General features: G+C 37.2%; 1 protein-coding gene across 9 annotated transcripts in view; it reads left to right on the plus strand.

Moving 5' to 3' along the window:
- Positions 1 to 21,744, plus strand: part of ARHGEF28 (Rho guanine nucleotide exchange factor 28) — a 258,757-nt gene that overhangs the window by 153,994 nt on the left and 83,019 nt on the right. For all 9 annotated transcript variants that reach the window (XM_039857455.1, XM_039857458.1, XM_039857462.1 and 6 more), the window contains 3 exons: positions 10,011 to 10,132; positions 13,805 to 14,085; positions 19,095 to 19,302. In XM_039857455.1, coding sequence (XP_039713389.1) covers positions 10,011 to 10,132; positions 13,805 to 14,085; positions 19,095 to 19,302 — 611 coding nt within the window. The remainder of the gene's footprint in view (positions 1 to 10,010; positions 10,133 to 13,804; positions 14,086 to 19,094; positions 19,303 to 21,744) is intronic.

Below are 21,744 nucleotides of genomic sequence, written 5' to 3' on the forward strand. Positions count from 1 at the left end.
GTACAGCACACGTGACTGAACATCTTGATAGCGTTGGGGAGGCAAGGGCAGGAAAAAGTTATTCACATATGTAATAGTCTTCTTTTTTCACATAAATATATGTCCTCTTGAAGGCTATTTTGTGCTACTACAATTAGAAGTGAGAACTTGGAAAGATTTGGGAGAAAATTGTTGTTCTCCGAGGACTCTATTTTCTTCCTCTCTTCCCTTCTTCCCTCTCCCTACCTCCCTCTGTGCCTCCAGTGGATTCCAAGGGAAAACGCTTGTGTTCTTCTTCGATAATTTTGATAATTAGGTCTTTCAAAAACAGCAGAATAGAACTTCCTTTAGGATCTGATTTTAGAGTACCAAGTTGTAGCTTGTATTTAGAAGAGGTTTTAAACTGCTGTTCCAAGGGGGATGGCTGAGCTGTTACAGCTCTCATCGCGGCTCCTTGGAATCCCTGCACTTCCACCCTCAACTTTACCCTGGTTAGCAGGACCAGTCCAGAGGCCCGACCTCCTCCCAGGCCTCTGTCTTCCTTTTATAGGACCCCAGAGGGGCGAGGCAAGGTCTGAGGGTGGATTAGACATTCGGACTGATTTCAGAGGCTCTCTGATTTCGGTAGACAAAGGTCCCCCGATTCTCCCAGACACGTTGTGGTCTGGACTGAAACCTGCAGAGTAACTGTAGCTTATACATGACCCACAGGAAATTCCTGGGCTGATGATACTTTTGAAATTTGGATGGATCCTCTCTGTAACCTGAAGTCTAACTTAGAAGAGGGAAGCCAAGAGGTTTTTCCAGGCCAAGACTAATATCAGGAGAATCCTGAGAGAACCTTAGAGTAGGCAAGGGGATAAATGACAGTTTACTCCTGAAAACGTTCACTCTCACCTGTGAGAGTGGTTTTTTTTCTTTCTCCTGGAACACACTCAGACTACTGGTAGAAGGGACTATCTGTAAATTTCAGAATATAGTAAAGTTTCTTTTGAATTCGGGAATTTGGGAGATAACATGCTACAGTGAAAAAGGATGTCTTTGTCAGCACGGTTTGCATTCTGGTCCTATCAGTTAATAACGCTGGCAGGTTAATCACTCTCCTTGGGCTTTAGCTTTCTTGTCTGCAAAATGAACGTGATAATACCTCATGTGATTATGAAAAATAGGGTTGGCAAATGAGTAAAAATAATACTATGTACTCTTGGGTAAAACATTTCCAGATAATATGTTTACATACATATTATCTGATATGGTTGATTTACTGATAATCTATATTGAATGAGGTTCTACAGTTGTTGTTTTTTTTTTTAACATAGGAGGCACATTTTAAACTTATAACTTATTTTCTCCTCTTATTTTAGATTAAGAAATAGTTATTATTGGAGATCTAGAAATTATAGAGAGTAGAGTTGGAAAGAAAAAACCACCTGTAGTCTATCACCTAGAGATAGCAGTTAACATCTTAGTTTATCTTCATTTTCTTCCCAGTACCTTTACTTTGCAAATTTGCCTGATCATTCCATCATTACTTTAGTAAAAGAGTAGCCTACCTGATATTTTAAAGAGATTAGGGTATATTCTTGGGCTACTGCTACCAGAGGGCATGTCATGTGGTGTCACATAGGAAGCTTAGCACCTGTGGTATTCTGCACAATGGGAGAAGCTGTTTTTAGCTCAGACTTCCAACTAAGAAGTTACTTGTCCTACCAGGAAGGGCAAAATGAAACTCTCTTATCACTGGGCTGTATAGAAACAGGACAAAACCCAGAGGTAACTGGTGGGAAGAGCTTAGAGGAGAAGAAAAGCCTTGCGGCTATTTAGGGACTTGTCAGGGGACCTCTTCAGGAATAGCCCATAACGACTGTGCCTTGAGGAAGTTTTTAAGAGTCACAGATGGAGACTAGGGCCCTGGGCAGGGCCCAGCAGGTAGCATAGTGCCTGGCAGTCAGTAGACACGCAGTAAATGTTGAAAAAAAGAATGAATGGGTGAATGAATGAGAGAAATAAAAAAAATCGATGCTCCCATCACAATCTGGGGTAGAGCAAAAACAGCTGGGCAACCCACAAGCATACCTCCAGAATCTGAGGAAATGTTACCAGGCCAGAAGAGGTTAGTTTCTTAATTGTACCTGGTACAAGGAGGTCTTTTCTGAATGAAAAAGAATTTCCACCTTCAGAGGATATTTGTTGAGTATCTACTATGTACCTGACATGGTTCTATGCATGGGAGATACAGTGAACAAAGCATTCAAAGTCACTGTTCTCATGGAGCTTACATTCTAGTGGATGGAAACAAACAATATACAATAGATACAATATATTAAGTGATGGTATATGGCATAAGGGAAAATAAAGCAGGGCTTAGGGGGTTGCTATTTTGTATATATAATGGTCAGGGACAGACAGGCTGATAAGATAACATTTGAGTAGAGAGCTAAAGAAATTGAAGAAGAAAGACATCTGGATATCCAAGGAAGAGCTATCCTGGTAGAGCAGGGGTCCCCAAACCTTGGGCCACAGACCAGTATTGGTCTGTGGCCTGTTAGGAACTGGGCCGCATGGCAGGAGGTAAGTGGCTGGCGGGCGAGTGAGCAAAACTTCATCTGCGTTTGCAGCCGCTCCCCAGCACTAGCATCACCACCTCAGCTCCACCTCAGATTGTCAGGCATTAGATTCTCATAGGAGCACTGGTGCCTGGTTTCAAAAGGTGGGGGACTGCTGTGGTAAGGAGAACAGCAAGTGCAAATGGCCTGAGGCATAGAACAGCAAGGCCAGTGTGGCTAGAGTAGTTGGCAGCTTCGGAGAGGTTGGATGAGGGTGGAGGAGGGCAGGTTATGTTCAGTGGGATATTGTAATTTATAATAACAAATACATATTTGGTCTTTGTCCTCATTTCTGGCACAGAAATCCTAAAACCCTTAAAATGTCCTAGGTGATGAGAATGATAAAGGTTGTCTTTTGTTATGTTAACGAGGTGACTTTTGGACCGAAAGGATAAGGGCTAAAGACTGAGTTCAATCAGCAATGGGCAAAGATTTAATAAATCATGCCTATGTAATAAAGCCTCTATTAAAAACCCAAGAAGATGGGATTCAGAGAGTTTCTGGCTGATGAACATGTGGAGTTACTGAGAGTGGTGTTCTCAGAGCATGGAAGTGCTGCCCCCTTTCCCTACACGTTGCCCTGTGAATCATTTCCATCGGGCTGTTCCTGAGTTATATCCTTTTATAATAAACTGTAATCTGGTAAGTAAAATGTTTTTCAAGGTCTGCGAGCCACTCTAGCAAATGAATTGAACCCAAGAGGAAGGTCGTGAGAACATGATTTATAGCTAGTGGTCAGAAGTACAGTTAGCAACCTAGACTTGTGACTGGCATCTTGAAGTTCAATCTATAGCCAGTCAGAAGCACAGGTGACAACTTGGACTTGCAGCTGGCATCTAAAGTTGGGAGTGGGAAAGGCAGTTTTGTAAGACCAAACTCTTAACCCATGGAATCCGATGCTAGTGTCAGAATCGTGTTGACTCCTAGGACACCTAGTTGGTGTTCAAGAATTGCTTGGATGTGTAGGACCTGCCCCCATCAAAATACATACATATCTATATATGTGTGTATATATATATACACACACACACATACACACACACATATATACATATACACATATATATATATATATGTTAGAACGTGGTCCCAGAACCATTTGAGCAAGGTACTGTAGGTTGTGGTAAAGTTTGACTTGTACTCTGAATGAGATGAGAAGCCACTGGAGAATTTTGGCAAAGGTGTGACGTGATTTGATTTCCTTTGTAACAGAATTGATTTATCAACATTGTGGAGAATGGGCTATGGAGGGCAGAAGAGTGGAAGGGAGATAGTAGTCTCGCAATAGTCTAGGCAGGAGATGGTGTTGGCTTCTCCTGGGGTGGCAGTGGAGGTGATGAGAAAAGGTCAGATTCTGGATCTATTCGACTGTGAAAGAGAACAGTCAAGGCAACTCCAAGGAAAGATAGAGTTGCCATTTACTGGGAGGAGCAGGAAGGTGTTTTCTTTTACATCTGTCATGCTTAATGTAGCTGCTGGACAACTCAGTGGAGAGATCAAGGAAGGGGTCTGGGTTCAGGGGAGAGGTCTGGGTTGGAGATGAAGATTTGAGAGTCATCACCATATAATGGTATGTGATGCCATGTTATTGGCATCCAGGGAATGAGTGGAGCGAGAAAGAGAAAAAGAAGTTTGAGGATTGGCCCCAGAGCATTGCAACTTGCCAAAATCCAGAGGATGAGGAAGACTGAGAAGGAAAGGCTGGGAAGAGAGAGAGTGGTGTCCTGGAGGCAAAGAGGGAAAAGGGAGTGATCGACTACATCAGATGTTGCCGTAGGTCACCTAGGGTGAGACCTGAGCATTGACTACTAAATTCTGTAATGGGAAGGTCATTGGTGACTGTGATGGGCACTGTTTAAGTGGAGTGCCCAGAACTGAACTCTGAAGCAAGTCTTATCCATTTTGTGATGGGTGAGACTAAATCTTTCTGCTGTGTTCATAGAATTCTAGATTTAAAACAAAACAATGAATGAATGAATGAATGAATGAATGAATGAAACCAACCTTTCCAGCCATTGTTAAGAAATATCCAGACTCAGAGGATTTCTCCTGAGTGGCACGGGCAAGAGCTTGGCAGCCGGAGTGGGCCAAACCAGGTCAGCAGCAGGTTTGCCGAAGGCTGCCTTAGCCGGGCTTGTTTATGTCTGGGTGTGGGTCCCTTACATAACCAGGGAAGTAGGCCTTTTTCCTTTAGTTACAAGGCTCTTAGCTTCTTGAAGGGGAGTTGGATTTCTTTAAAAATCAGGTTCCCAAAGCCCTAGGCTGGTCCGTGCTATTAACTGTTTCCTGTCAGATTGGGGGCAGTTGTAAATATCAGAGAAAAAGGAATCATCCACAGCTGCCTTTCTCTCTCTCCCCTCCTGACTAGTACTAATTCCTCTTCACTCTGTGGGAGATGTATGCTTACTTTCAGGAGAGTTGTCTCTCCTCTGTCACCTCATTAGAGCCTCCAGTATAGCGAGGAAGTGCTGATGAAAAGTGCTGCTTCTGGAGTCCTCGTGGAGTTCCACAGATCATATTACAAAGCAATGGGAATAATGGGAGAGGGGCGAGCTGGGGATCCCCACAGAGTTTTTGTTTATCCTCTAGGTGCTCTTCAGTCAGAACCTGGCCCCAGTCCATTTCCTCGTGTTAGAACATGGTAGTTTCTGAAATCCTCCCTTTGTTCTTGAGAAACGGTATCTCTGATGGTCTGACTTTATTCTTTGTTTGTCTTGCTGTTATAGTATCTCTTATTTCATGAGATCTTACCCTTGAGTTGTCGTAGGTAACTCTTATGGGTAGTTTGACTTTGTTTTTTAATTACCATGTTCAGGATGGATTTTTCAAAATTTCTTAACATGAGCTAAATCAGGAATAAAAGAGTTACAACATTTTAAAGCTTTTTGTGTAGCAAATGGAATGTTTTATGAATAGCAGTTGCCTGGGGTTGGTTTTAAACATGTAAAGTTATAATCATTTTTTTTTGAAGAATTAAAACCACATAAAATAATTAAAACTATATAACCTCATTTAGTTATACAATAATATCAAGCAGTTACGGAGCACTTACTTTTTGTCAGATTATGTTCTAATCTAAAATACAAATCATTTAATCCTTAAGACAATCCTATGAGATTTGGAAAATTGCTATAGCATCTAATAGTCATTGACAGTATAGTGGGATACAGAATTACTTATTTTTTCTTTAACTTTTTTTTTCCTGTAGAAACTGTCAAACATACAAAAAAAAAAAACACAACAGAAAACATAGCAGTATGTTATAACAATGGATCTCCATGTATCCATTACCCAATCCCAATACTTATCAACATTCTGCCATATTATTATCCCTGTTTTACAGATAGGAAAGGGAGGTACAGAGAAGTTAAGTAATTTGCCCAAGGTCACACAGCTAGTAGGCGGTGGAGTGGAGTCTTAAATCCAGGCAGCCCAGGGCCCATGCTCTCAACTACTGCAATGCATTGCTCTTCACTAATTTAAAATTTATAGTTATTAGGATGGGAATTGAATTTTAGTTACTTTTATACTGTCTCTGAAATACAGGTTTATCAAATATTAAAAATTAATGCTACCAACAAAACTGTAAGGTTTACTATTTACAAAATAACATTAAGACTAAGAGCTGATTTTCTCATTGCAAATTATTTATATATGCTCATTGGAAAAAAACCTGAAGGACTTTTTTTTTGGCAATAATTTTTCACTTAATTTGTTACTAATGTGGTTACATAGGGAAGCAATAAAATTATATATCTTGAAAATCTTGAGATCAATTTAAAAAAAAATGAAACCATTGTAGCTTTTTTTTTTGAATATTGCTGAAACACAGTACAGCAATTAGCCACATTAATATGGGTAGCTGACATTTATTTGAAAGCACTTTTAAAGAGTTCTTTTTTCCAGTGGATCTAAAGTCCATTATTTGCAGTGACTCTCGTTGAGGTTAGTAAGGAGTGGTGGTCTCGTGAGTCTGTGTAATCTTCTGGTTTGTCAGTGTATGTTTACTTCTAGGTCCTATTATCTTTCAGCGTCTTTTGACAAGTAGAGGCTACAGATGTTCCAAAGAGTTGTAATGAAAAGGACTTTGGGCCAATTTTATAAATAGCTGCAATGAGTAACCCAGCGAATCTACATGGCAGGTTATGGGTGACAGGTCTAGAGGAAAGATGGATTCTCCCTTCTTACTGTTACAGTACTTTTTTGTATAGTCATGCCCCCACCCACAACAAGACTTACTGTCTCAGTGTAATCGTTACCTAATTGACAGGATGATGACACAGTCTAGGCAAGTTTTCCAAAGTGTGGGGTAAATTCTTCTGGCAACTGTCAGTCTTGGAGATGGTACCCCAACCTAACGGTAGGCGACATTGAATTACATAGTAAAGGAGGGATTTCCTTTTCACTTTTCTTTTGACCTTTCTGCTGCTTCAAGGAGAAAGTCAGTTTGGTACCACTGCATCTTTAGCATCTTTAGAATCTTTAGCATCTTTCGAATCCTTCAGAATCTCCCTTTATGACAAAGAGCAGGTATTGTAGATGCTCAGCTTTGATAGGCAACTTTATTTAGTCAGAAGGTAGTTTCATCATTTTTTTTTCATTGTTTTAGTATGTACAATTTCTAGTTTTGACAGGGAATCCTGGCTTTCTGTTTACAGTGGGATTAGATATTTCTTTGAAAATTAGTTTAAAAGAAAAAAGGCGAGTCAACCTAAGGACAAGTACTAGAGAATGTAATAATACAGGTGATGTGTAGATATGGAAAAATTATGAATTTGGTAGAGGAACGACAAAATCTTGGGAAATATTGGACTAATATCTGCTGTGGTTAATTTTGTGGAGATCCACAGTCTCTTCTTTGGGCCAGATTTGTTTTGGAATTCAGAATGTTCAGATCTTTTTGGTATAGTGCTTATGATATATGTGATATGACTACCATAGGAGACACTGGGGCAATACCATCATCAAGCACTGTTTTTTTTAGCAAGATGTATGAATGTTCACACTAAATGGGGTAAATAGAGACTATGCATTGCCCCGTGTGAGTTCAGGTTGTATTTTGCCACCACATTTGTTTTTGAACCAAAATTTAAGAAAGAGAGTTTTGATTTTCAGAGCTTTCTGGGTTTCAGAATTGCCGATAAGAGATTATGGATCTGTCTTTGTGAATAAATTACATCATTTTCTAAAACTGATCAAAGTAATCATGCAGAAAACAAATTAGATCACAGCATGGTCAGAATGACCAAAGTAACTCCACCATCTTTGAGTTTATTTTACTACTTGGGTACGATTTCTTGATAGTTTCTGACCTGCACATGGGGCCAGGTAAATATGTTTGTGGAAGAAAAGCCAAATCCAAAGACTTTTGCCCGTGCATGTGAAAATAGAGGTAGACCCTAGTCTTGTTCATCCTTGAAGGTGAGAGTCAATTTTGCACACAGAGCTCACTCTCTTGGTAGTTAAGAACGTGGCTGTGAGGTGACTGGGCAGTGCATTCACTGGCATCAAACAATTTGGGATAATATGTAATTTGGTTCTATATTTTTAAAGTGAAATTCATCTCAAGATTCAAAATTTTTTAATAAAAATAAAAATAAATAAAATGAAATTAATCAATTATTTGTAATTGTCTTATTAAATACCTTTTTAGTTCTTAGTCTGGTTATCAATGATATTTTAATTTGGCAGCAATGCAAGTGGTTTAAAAGGGCACAACCAGCCTCCCAAGTGTGATGGCAGACATACCAGATGTTTTATAGTCTGTGAACTTATGACATAAGAGCAGTTAAGCTGGATTAATTACACTTTAGGGGATCATGTTGAGTTATTTATAAATGTTTTCAAACATTCTGTAAAATGACAAATGAGCGAGTATTTTCTTACTTCAGAACATGTTGGAAGGGTTTTGTCAGGTTTTTGGTTTATAACCTTTGGAACATGCTTTTATTTTGTGTAATTAGAATGAAAATGTGAAGTAATTGATCATAAAAGTTATAGTCGTGGCATATTTGTGGGCTTTCTATGTTATATTGCTAACTATTTAAAAGAAGACATTATAGATATAAGTAATGTTTTACATTTACATTGTATGTTTCCCCAAGAGTATTAATAAAATCTCAGTTGAATGTTCTATGGGGAAGAGGCAGATTTAAATGTAGAATCTGAAGCCAGAGCCATTTGACTCATACAATTCATATATCTTTGTAACTTTTATGTCATCCAGGTCCTTCTATGAAACACTGTTTTTTATTCCCAGTATGTCAGCCCAACAGTTACTAACTTTTAAAAATTTCTGGTTCACTCCCATGGGCTTACTTGGGTTTTATGCTCTGGCTTAGATAAGATGAGTGGTGGGATAAGAGCCACTTCTGATGGACTAGAGACCATATCCCTTTTGTATTCACTCAGGGAAACTTAATAGACTATCAGTGAGGATGACATGTGCTGTGGATATTACTTTGAATCCACTCTATTAAAGTCATTTACAGATATTGATCATTTATTATTATAACACCCTTTGATTAGTATTAATAACTTTGTAGTTCACATTGGGCATGGTTAAAATAACTACTAAGAACGAAATATAATAATAGCGACAGTGTTTATCGAGCACTTAGTAAGTACTTAGGCGTGTGTTAAGTACTTTACATGTCTGAACTTGTTTAATCCTCATAACCACACAATAAGGAAAGTGTAATAATAATCCACTTTTGCAGATGAAGAAACTCTGCAAGGGTGTCTGGAGATTAGTTTATCCAAAGTCCCAAGAATGAAGCGTTCTGATTAAACTATGTTTTATTGCTTTCAATTCTATGTTACCTACAAATACAGTAACATCTCAACTCTCTGGGACTCAACTTTGAGAAACCTATCTATTTGGAACAAAGCCGAGAAGATGGAAGCAACCAAAAACACTTCTGTAATTCAGATAGAAGCAGAGCTCTGTACGAGAGTATGCAAGTTCAGCAGGCACAACAGAGCCAGAACTGCTAGACCGTGTACTATCTCGGGTCCTTTAGTAGAGGGTCCGGAGCCTGAACATGTCAATAGGACTTGAGGATCACAGCACAATCACTGATACTTCCAAGTGAAATGTTTCATAAATGAATTTTAGTGTAGTCTGTTAGAAATTGAAAGGAGAAATCTAATTGATTTTACAAAAATCTGTCAGGATTGGAAAAATAGTGTTTGAAATGGGCACAACTTATTTAGAATGAGTTATTCTTTATGAAGGTTTTAGATAACTGAGGAAGTTTGGATGTATAAAATACATGCATGTAGATCTTAAGTGAAAAAAGCAAAATGTCATCTTAAAAAAATGAAATCTTAATTTTTTTTCTTATGGTTTGATTAAGAAGGTAAAGGTCGACTGTAGAATAAATTCCTTCTACTTTATTCATCCTGTTTTCATTTTTCCTCCAGATCGCTCCTTTGATGTCCAAAAAAAATCCAAGTATCCCCCTACATTCCATGCTGCAGGCCGGCTTTCCGATATGCTGAACGGTGGTGATGAAGTCTATGCTAACTGCATGGTGATAGATCAGGTAAGGTGTGACTGATGTCACAAGGTAAATCTGCCCTCTTCCCAACCCCGAGAATGTGAGAAATAAATTAAGCATTATTGTGGTCCTCTGAAAATTTTAGCCTAAGTGCAACTCCAGTGATGCTTCAGTGGAGTCTCATCATAGAAGCATTTAACTGAGGTCCTTCCTTCAGAACATAGCACACCTTACCCTACCAAGGCGCACCGTAAGGGCAAAGTCTTATGACACTGCCAAATGAGAAGAGCGTGAGCTCTCCAATGCTGCCAAAATAGGAAATGACAGTTGAGAGGCAAATTTTTTCTCTATAGCTTTCAAAAAACAATGTGTATATGATCTGATTTAGTAGTATTTGTATTCAAATCCAGCAAGAGCTGGATGAGCAAGAGCTTGATGCCAGCTCCATATGATGCTGTCACATAAATTACTTATTTAATCTTTACAACATACCTGGTAACATGTAATAAGGTTGTAGAGCTTTAATATTAAAATAGAATGGTGTCATGTTACAGGGAAGCTGGAACCCTTTAGAATTCCCTGCCCATTGCCTGATAGAGATTTGTGAGTTAAATCTTCTAAAGGTTGGTGATTTGAATGTACATCTACATATAGATTTATCCTATCTTTCCTTCTTTTCTCTAGCTCAGTGACCCTAACTTTTAATATTTATAAATAATAAAATATAGTTATAGATCTGAAGATTTCTGTGTGTCCTAATTTATGAGAGATTTAAGGGATTTTCAAGGGTAATTCTGACAACACACAATTTCTGTCTTATCCACTGACTTTAAAAAAGCTAGTCTCCGTATAAATGCACCATATATATACTCATAGAGCAATAAGGCATTTTATCCTTTTTTGTTGTTGTTAGTATGCATATATTATACCCTATTACTAACAGATGGTTTCTGCGGTATAAACTTTTTTCTGTCTAGTAGATCTCAATTTTAGCCCTTCAGTCGAATCTCTGCCTTTTCTTTTTGTGTTATAAAACATTGTTATATCAGATGCATAGTATAAATGCATAGGTTGGGATGATGTTCAAAATGACAGAGGACCGAAGCATTTTTGGTATAGTGGTTAGCATAGCTGCCTTCCAAAATGACAGAGGAACCAATAAATCAGAATGGACAGTAGGCTATAAATAATTGGTATAGTTTTTGGTATAAAGCAGCTGAATGTGAGCCCTAGTTATGAAGTCTAGGATGAGGCACAGAGTTCAGGACAAAGTGAGAGTTCTGGGGACCTTCTTTGAAAATACAGGGAAATTGGACTTGATATGCTCTAGCACATTCTGATTTTAATGGTTTTATTCTGTTGCCATATTTTCTCAGCACTTAAATGAAATACTTCTTGAGTTCTAGTCCTTTTAGTTCTGAGCCTCAGTGAATACTATAATATTTTCATTTACCTCAAATAGCTAAAATTGTACACGACTCAGTACTATGAGAGGAAAATTTTGTCTTTATATGTTCTAAGATACATTAAAAATACAAAATTTCACAAACTAAAGATAAAGTTAGGATATAATTTCTATTTGAGAACATTTTCAGTGAGAAAAGTATTGCTTTAATAATGTGAAGCCTATATTTAAGGAAAACTTAAACAGGCTAATTGATAAACTGAAATATAGCAGAGAATTCCTGAATACGTGTAATGAAAACAGATATAAAACTAAAAACCTGGAATCAAGTCACAAAGTTCACTATATTGGTGTAGTATAGGTATTCTATCATTTCTTTTATTGTCCCTAGGTCCATTTGAATAGTAAGAACAACATAAGGAGTCCAAATTCTGCATATTTAAAATAATTTCTAGCAATATCTGGAAAGAATCTTATGCAATTTCCTTCATCTCTTTCAACCTAGCACAGAAACCTTAAAAGATTGCTTGCTTGTTTGTGATGCTCTTTCTCATGATTTCTCAAGGTTATGAGATGGTGAGGAAAGTCACACAATAAAACTACTTTGGAAATTACTCTGTCATATAAACTACTTTGAGAAAACAACAGCAGCAGCATTGTATTTGGACATCTTTTCAAACCTACATAATTCAGTACAAAGAATCCCTGTTACACGCTTCATCAAAACTCCCCGAATGTTAATATTTTACTTTAATATTCTCTGAGTATATGTTTGTGCGTGTGTGAATGTGAATGCTTAGAATATGTGTATAAATATATATTTTTTAACTATTTGAGAGTAAATTAAAAATATAGTGCCCCTCTACCCCTCAATCTTTCATGGTGTATTTTCCTAAAAACATGATCGTTCTCTAACACAGGCACATATAGTTACAAAATCAGGAAATTGTCATTGATATAGCACTATTACCTGTCTATAGACTTTATACAATATTAGCCAATTGTCTCAATAAAGTTCTTTGTAGCAAAAGAAAATTCAATTACACATGTTGCATGTAGTTGTCATGTCTCTTTAGTTTCCTTTAATCTGGGGACAGTTCCTTAGTCTTTGTCTTTTATGAGACTGATAACTTTGGAGGGTACACACTAGGTTTTCTGTTGTTGTAAGCATGTCCTTCAGTTTAGGTTTGCTTGTCATTTCCTCATGATTAGACTCACGTTAGTGTGGTTGGCAGGAATATCACAGAAGTGATGTTGTACTCTCAGTGCACTGTATCAAGAGGCACATGACATTAATTTATGCCATTACTGGTGATGGTATCTTTGATCTACCAAGTTTTTTTTTTTTTTCCAGTAAAATTACTATTAAAAAATTAAGTATGTTGTGGGAGATAGTTTGAGTCATTGTCAATATCCTGTTACTCATTTGATTTACACCCATGGTTTGAGTATTCCTTGATTGTTTTTGCCTTAGTAAATTCTTATGATAGTTGATTTAGGACCCTAAATTTTCCCCTTTGGCTTCATGTCTCCTTTACCATCCTATATGTAAATGGTGTCATTCTCTTTCTTTTCACCATCTTCTCCCCCAGAAGTGATGTCTAGATGACCACCAGATCAGATCACCTGTACTTTTAAGCCCCAAAGCAAGCACTTTGATCAGCCGGGACCCTTTTCACACATGTAGGCTGGACTTTTTTCTTGTGATGATTTTTAGATCAGTCTTAGGCCCTTCACTAACCCCTCTTTTCTCTCTGCCATGCAGAATTTTCCAGACTGCCATTACTCTCTGCAAAGGCTTATGGCAGGAGTATGATAGGTTACTTGCTGAGATTTGGTGTTTATTTTATTTATTTACAGGTAATTTGAAGTTGGGGGCATTTTCTGTCTTCTAGTTATGCTAAGTCCATGCATCTCATGTAGTTTTATTCCTACTTTTTTTGGTAGTGTTTTTTGGGGCACTCAAATTTATGTGACTGTCACTATCTTGATTATCCAGATTCCTATAAATAAAGCTGTCTTTTAAATAAAGCTGTCTACTTTTTAGTTTTTTTCCTCCTCATTTTGAGTCAGTGGTTCATAAAATGTTTAAAACACTCAATTGTTCTTCATTTTGTGAATTATGGGATAGCAGCCAAATGAACAAAAGCATACCATGAAAGAATTCTCTGCTTACATAAAACAAAACAAAAATAAGAACAAACAAAACAAAAAAGACAAAGTAGAAGGTTTTTAAATTGAGAAAATTTTATTCTTAGCTAAGCCAATCTGTCTTACTTTTGCTCAGCAAATATTTTTCTTCTGACTACCAGGTTGGTGATTTGGATATTAGCTATATAAATATAGAGGGAATCACTACGAACACCTGCCACGAATCCATAGGTTCCACTCTGGGACCTCAGAGCTGCAAGTACATCCTTCCTACCGACACCAGCCCTGGCATGTACCCACTAAGCGAGAACAAGGAAGCGACATCAAATGCTGAAGCCCAGCAGTCCTTCGCATCACCACCTAGTTCATGTGCTTCCAATCTGAATCTTTCCCTTGGTCTTCGTGGACTTGAAAAGGAGCAAAGTCACCTAAAGGATAGAAGGTAAGGTATTCTATTCTAGAGGAACAATGTAGAAAATCAGACAACTTTGTAGCTGAACTTGGAAAATTCTATTTTCTATTGTCTTTACCACTTCTATCTCTACATTAAAAGCTGCCCCCTTTTAGGTTTCTATAGTCCTTGATTTGAAAGTAAGACAGTTAGGAAAACTGACAACATGCTTTACATTTACTACATAGGCAAAAATGAAAAAGTTTAGCAATACCATGTTTTGGTGAAAATGCATACAATAGAAACTCCTATTATAGTTGATAGGCATGAAAATTATATAACTTTTTGATATGCATTTTATGACCCAGAAGTATGACCCAGGAGACATAATATTTATGACACATGAATATTTATAGTGCAGCAAATAACCAAAATGGGGAATAGATAGATAAATTACAATAGTTATACAACAGAATACTATACAGTAGTGAAAATGAACTAACTACATCTACATACATAATATGCATCACAAAAACATGCAGTTGAACAAAAAAGTAAGACGCAAAATATTTAGTTAGGTTTCATTTTTATAAAATGCAAAATTAAACACAATCAAACAATTTATTATTATAGGGCAGCTACATGTCTGTTTAAGCTATAAAACAAAACCCCAAGGCAATGAAGAAAAAAAATCCCAAATTCAAGATAGTCGTTACATCTAGTGGGAAATGTAGGGGATGGGAATGGAAAGGAATAAAAAAGGGTTTCAATAGTATAGCCAATGTTCACATTTCAAGTTGGGTGGGATCATGGGTGTTCGTTCCATTTTTATGCTTTGTAACTTACCTTGCATATATTTTCTTATATATACAAGAATATTATTAAAATAATAGTTTTATTGTATATGATATGACAGTATATATTTATGTGTGTACATGCATGTATGTGTGTTTGTATCTTTGTATCTGTTTCTTATCCACCCAGCCTGTCGTCTATTTTCTTTAGGAAATACGCCAATGACCACTAATTTCATTTTATTCTGCTGTTCACTTTGCTTAGGTAATAGCTTATTTTTCCCCCATGCCCTAGACCTCTGATTATATGCTCATTTTCACACATAAAATCATGAATCAAAATGAATGTAGAACACACATATATGTGAGTATGTATAATTATCTAGGAATGAACATCCACATAGGTGAATGAGTATTTGGCAGAGATTTAGTTGATCAGAAAGGGGAGAAAGGGAGGGAAAGCAGCAATCTCTAGGTGCCAGGTACTGTGCTGTACTTTGTACTGATATACAACCACTTGAGGTTGTAACACTTTATAACAGGTATTAGTACCAGGGGTATTTATGATACATAAATAATGAAAGATTTTCTATATATTTGTATTTTGTGAATTATGGGTCTAAAGATACTGAGTGGTCATGGTCTAAAGATACTGAGTGGTCATAAATAGAATTGATGGGGCACTTTGGACTCTCCACATTACCTGCTTGGGAAAAGAGGCTCCCAGTCAAGGCGAGAGTCTACACAGTTCTGCAAAAATGATTTAGCTGTGTGTTATTAGTACATTCTGGTAGGATCTTTGCGGTCTGTCCAGTTTGTGACCCAGGTCTGAAGAAGTGAATAAGTTTTTTTACAGCAGGGGTTGCTGACTCCTGGGCTGCGGACTGGTACTGGGCCATGGCCTGTTAGGAACCGGGCCGCACAGCAGGAGGTGAGCGGCAGGTGAGCAAGAGAAGCTTCATCTGTATTTGCAGCTGCTCCCCAGCACTAGCATCACCACCTCAGCTCCACCCCAGATCATCTGGCATTAGATTCTCATAGGAGCACCGGTCTTTGGTGCCAAAAAGGTTGGGGACTACTGCTTTACAAGAACTACTGTAGGAACAGAAGGAGGAAAAGGCACAAATGGGCTCTGTGCTTTGCTTATACAAACATTCTCAGGCACTCTAAATTATGCTTTCTGATCAATCATGGTCTTGCTCTGGGACGTTGAAACATCTTACTGCTGCAGCTATTTTAGAATATAAGAAAAACTATCCAGTTTGAGTAAAGGTAATTAAAAGCCTCTGTAAAAATGTCACACCTGGTTGAGGGGTTGGACAAGGAGAGGAAGATATCCTAAGAGAAAAACTCCAACTGGTTCCGCGGGCCAACTTTATCTCCTATAAATTCTGTCCCCTCTGAAAAATGTAGAAATTAGGAGAAAGAATGTGTGATCCCCAGAAAGTCCCACTTTGACCCTGCATGGCCATGGGACCCTCCCTTCAGAGGGTTTTGTGGTGGGAGTGTGTGACACAAAATATAATGAACTCAAAGTGAAATGCGCCGAGTTCATTAATAAGTGAATTAATAGGCTGAGAGACTAGAAGTTCTAATGAAGAATCAATTTCAGGGCACACAATAAAAACTGAATTAACACAGGAGCAAGGCTGACTGGGACCTAAGTCCTAAGTTTTCTAAGGTTTAAAACAATATTTTGGTGAAAGTAAAATAGTATGCACAGTAAGTAACTATTATACTATCTAAACTTAATAACTATTCTAAGAAGCTACAAGGGGAAAAATAAGCAATGCAACATTTATTTTAAAAAACTATACAACAAAAAATTCGGTGATAGAAGACAGGTGTTCTGTTCTAAATTACATCTTTAAAACCGTTTTTTGTTTGTTTGTTTTTCCATAGTAAAAAATGCTTGTCACACCGTGAACCATCCCCTCTCCTGACCATACACATAAAATTTAAGTGTTTTATGAAATAACATGTGGAATGTATTCTGACATTTTCTGCTCTATACTGTTTTAAAAGAAAAGTCCGGTCATAACCTACTGAATTGATTTTCTGTCCCACTAATGGGATTTTAGAACATGGTATTGTAAAATAAACCTAGAGGTAAACCTAAAGAATATTGTCTATAACATCGAATATCTTAGGTTAATAGCGTAACAAAGAAAAACCACAGCCCAATTTTGAATTAGAAAAAGAAATGTTTTAAAGTATAATATGCAAAATAAAATAATACTCATTGATACTTCCAGGGTGTATTCATAGTGATGGAGAAATGCTGTATATAACTGGACAGGCTTGTGTTAAAATAGGATATTGTTACAGGCGACCAACCATTTGAACTAATTTTTGAACTAATTTTCATTAGTAAAGAGATCACAAGTTGAAAGACAAATGCAGAGGCACAGGACTTCCACAAACCTTTGACCAACTATCCCACCCCTAGATTGCTTCTACCCCCAGATAACCATTGAATCAAGGACTTTAATCATTGAATTAGCACCTTAAAATATCTGTAACTACATTACTGTAATGTTCAAAGTACCAACATTTACTAGAAGGGTTTTCTTAACACTAAGCTTTAGTTTTTCATGAGATAATTTTATGTACTCCAACAGATTTGGGTGTAAAATTAAACTAAAGTGTGAAGTCCACCTCCAATTTTTCCTTTCCTTCTCAATGCCAAAGTGAAGGCTCTCAGTGAGTCTTCAAGGAAAACACCCCGCTTTGGAAACTTCAGTGGTGCCAGCCGTGGCCTTCACTTATTGCTGGGTTCGCTGGTACCAAGGAGGGTTAGCGACTAATCTTAGTGTTTGGATTAGAGACGTATGTAGTACCAAATGTCATGTAATTTATTACATTGATATTCGGTGGCTTTTAAATAGCCTATTTTTTTTTTTAAAGAAAAATAACCCAAGCAGGTTTTTCAGAGTTTTGTAATCAAGATGGTTTCATTATATTGTTATTAAAAATTTAATCCCAGAACTGTAACAACCAAAAAAAAAAAAACTTTTAAAAAATATACTGTTCGTTTTGTTTGTTTGTTGTTTTTTGTTTTATAAAAGGACAACAACATGGTGGGTACCAGAGGGGAAGGGGTATAGGGGGGAGGATGAAGAGGGTAAAGGGGGTCAAAAATATGGTGACAGAAGGAGACTAGACTTTGGGTGGTAAATGGAGTATACAGATGTCGTATTATAAATTGTACACCTGAAATTTATGTAATATTATTAACCAATGGTATCCAGATAAATTTATCTTTTTTTAGAGACAAAAGGAAAGTTCATTAGAAAGGGGGTAACACTCCACAGACGGAATGTGGTCTCCTCTCAGAGGCAGAGAGTGAGAGGGACAGTGAGAGGGACAGTGAGACAGACAGAGTAAAGAACACTGAGAGGAAGAGAGTGAGAGAGACCGCAAGTACATTTAATTAAAAAAAATGCACCATGCAATTAACATGGCTGTGAAAGCTGTTGGCCTCAAACTTTGAGTGGTTTAAAATGTAAATGTTATGGAACCAGCCAGGAATGTGGAAGGTCAAATTCATTCCTTTCAGTTTCATGGTTATCAAAGTTAAAGAAAAGCATTAGTAGATGAACATAAGTACTACCCATTTCTGAGGTGGATTTTTCATGGGAATAATTTTTTAAAAAATTTCTACCTATGATAATCTAATATGACAAATTTGGGACCTAACTTGATTCATGTCTGACCTATGACTTGACACTCGCTGGACTTGTGTCTGACCTCTGAGTTGACAACAACTCTGCGGTGAAACCTCTGCTCATCATTCTTACCCTATGCCTCTGCCCTCCTGAGCTTTCTAGCCCAGGGACAATACAGAGAATGCTACACTGCATATTTTCACTGCAGATCCTCCCAGAACACCCCTTTCCCCAACAGCCCAGTGACTCTATTTTGTCTATATTTTTAATATTTTAAGGGTAGCTATTTAGGGCTTGTAATAATTACATTTACAAAACAGCAATAGGATAACACTAACTTGAACCAGCTTTTGTTTCTTAGAGCACTGGAAATGGTTTTTGCAAAGTAGAAATTTTTACTTGGGGAAACAGAATTTCGTTGAAAAACAGAATATTTGGGAGAAAAAACAACAAAAACTTCTTAAATATAAATTTAATTATATTTAGAAATTAAATGAGGACCCATTGTACCTCACACCAATAAGATAATTTGAATTCAGAGAAATAGAAACAATGACTCTGCTTTCTCGATCATTTACTTGTTCATTTTGTGCTTTAGTTCTAGTCTCGATGTCTTGGATGCCGACAGTGAAGGCGAAGGGCCTTCAGAGCAGCCCCACGCTTGTCACACGCCAGTGTCTCAGAGTTCCTCAAGATCTGGGATTCCTAGTGGGGACGAATTGGACTCTTTTGAGACCAACACTGAACCGGATTTTAACATCTCCAGGACTGAGTCACTTTCTTTATCAAGTAACCCTCAGTCAAAGGTATTCTTGTTGGTATTCTATCTGGGTTATTCTAAGCTTGGAAAATGTGTTGTCTAAATCTAATTCATTTCTGAAAAACGTTTTATTCACATGCATAATATTTTTGAGATCCATGAGCTACCCGATTCGTTTTAATTTTTCTCATTTTAATTTGTATATTCCTTACTTACAAGAGCTGATTTGTTTTCATTAATTCACATGTAATTTTTCATAGACTTGGAAAATTTTTTTATTTTACACAGTAATTTCTACCATCATCTCTTAAGCAAAGGGAGAAAACTGGTAGTATTAAGTGGATTTAAGTGATCAAACTTATTTTGCTCACATAAAACTTTTCTTGGCCCAGGTGACGAGGTAAGATATTACTAAGACAGAGGTGATGTTGAGTATTCCTGGCCGCATGCACTAATCTGGAACACCATAAACTTTATCAGTTTTCCACAGGAGACAGAATTTTTCTCATTGGCACTTTCGCATTGGGGTTTCACTTTGTTATAGTTGTTTCTTTTTAAAAATTAAATTCCTCCAATCTTGCAGAGAAAGCCCTTTTGTGTTCGGACATATGTTTTCTTCCATTTTGATTTGTATTATTGTCCACTTGTCTCGTTTTAAATTGAGTTTACTAAGGTAAAATAATGTGTGCTATGTCCAAACAGCTCTTACTGTGACACATGGATGTTATGATACTGCTTTATTTTTGTAGTATGCTCTACAATATACAAGACATATTTTATGTATGTACAAAATATAACTATCATAAGTTGCCTAGGATGTAAGTGATACTTTTAATTTTCGAGTAGATGAGGTTCCGCAGAGGCGCGATGTCTTGCCCTGTTTACCCAAGCTCGGTGATAGTCAGAGCTCAGATCCAGGTCTCTGACCACAGATCCTCGCTCCTTCCCCCTCAGCTCTGAGGCCAGTAGAACTGTCATAATCTTCTGAACCTGAAGGTCATATGATATTTCTGGATAACAAGAAATGGATATGGTTGTTAATATAGACCCTCCTTCGTTTTGCATTTTGAATGGAATCATGAAGCACTCATCATTACTTGGAATGAAAAGTAATTCAATCTTTGTGAAACAGTTTCACGTTGTTCACTTTTAAGAAGAATCTGTGGTTTAAAATGTATCTAGCCTTGCCTCTAATTACCCTGTGTAACTTTTTACCAGGGGTTTCTGGATAATTTTCAAGTCCCATTATTATGCAAAATGATTACCATATATGACTTAAATGCAGAGGGTGGCATTTGATGAGGGCCTTTTGTGGCCAGCTCACTGTTAGGGTTATAGGATGGCTTGGGATGGCCTTTCTGACATCCAGGCCCAGAGGGTCCTCCCTAAAAAGACAGTCAGGGTAGCCACAGCCCAAGACTGTTTGCAGCAGGGTTAGGCATCTGTTTTCAACTTTCCTCCAGGCTCTTTAAACTGATGAATTTAGGGAAACCATGTGTTTTCACTTAGGGAGAACAGAAGGGAGACCAGTGCTTGTGAAGGACAGTTGCTGATGGCTTAATTTTAGTAATAAATTTTGCATTACTTTATTTTAGCCCTAGCTTTAAGTGGTATCTTACAAATGGTGGATGGGATCAATTCTAAGGCCACGAGGCCATTATTGGATTGGAGTTGGGCACCGTAAATGGCTTTAGTGGTGTTCTGTTGCATATTCATTTAAATTTTCTAGAACAAGTAAGAAAACTATGTTTTAATTATTTTGCATCTGCCATTTTCACATATGTTGCTAACATTACAACAGAAATTGTATGTAATCGAGAAAACAGGAACAAAAATGACAGGTCATTTAAAAGAAATGAAGATGCATAATAAATCAGTGATATTCAAATATAATCCCAGGAAGTACTGGATGGAAGTTCTATTAAAAGATGAGTACAGCCTAGGAAGATTTGTATATTGACCTGATGATTCTTCCCTAGAGGCTGCAGCTAACATTGTAAACTTAAATAGCTGTTTGGAAGTTTTTAAAACTCTTGTCATTGTAAGTGGCTATCCCTCTACCTCCTAATCATCATCAAGTATGGAGGTATTAGTTAATATAGAATTTTGCCCAAATGCTACATTATAAAATAAAAATAACCGAAAACTTAGACGAGAAAAAGTCAAACTCATCTTTAAATATACTAGAGGAAAAGTCATTTGACTTAATTTTACACTTTTAACCAACTTGTTTGGAATGTCATTTTTGTATCCTAAAGTATATGTAAGAACTGTTCCCAAAACTGAAGTTTACTAAAGCACTGAAAGACAATAAAATTTAAAAGTTTAAAATTTGAAAGTTGTGAGAGGCAAACAGAAACAATAAGATTACATCAGAAATGTTCAGGTTGAATATTTTTACAAAGATGCTGATTTAGTAACATTTATGGTGAACATATACTTTCAAGTCTTGTGTGGCATTTTTAAAAACTTTATTATGGTCTCTTTT

The sequence above is a fragment of the Pteropus medius genome, unplaced genomic scaffold, assembly GCF_902729225.1.
Source record: "Pteropus medius unplaced genomic scaffold, Ma_sr-lr_union100, whole genome shotgun sequence".
Lineage (NCBI taxonomy): Eukaryota > Metazoa > Chordata > Mammalia > Chiroptera > Pteropodidae > Pteropus > Pteropus medius.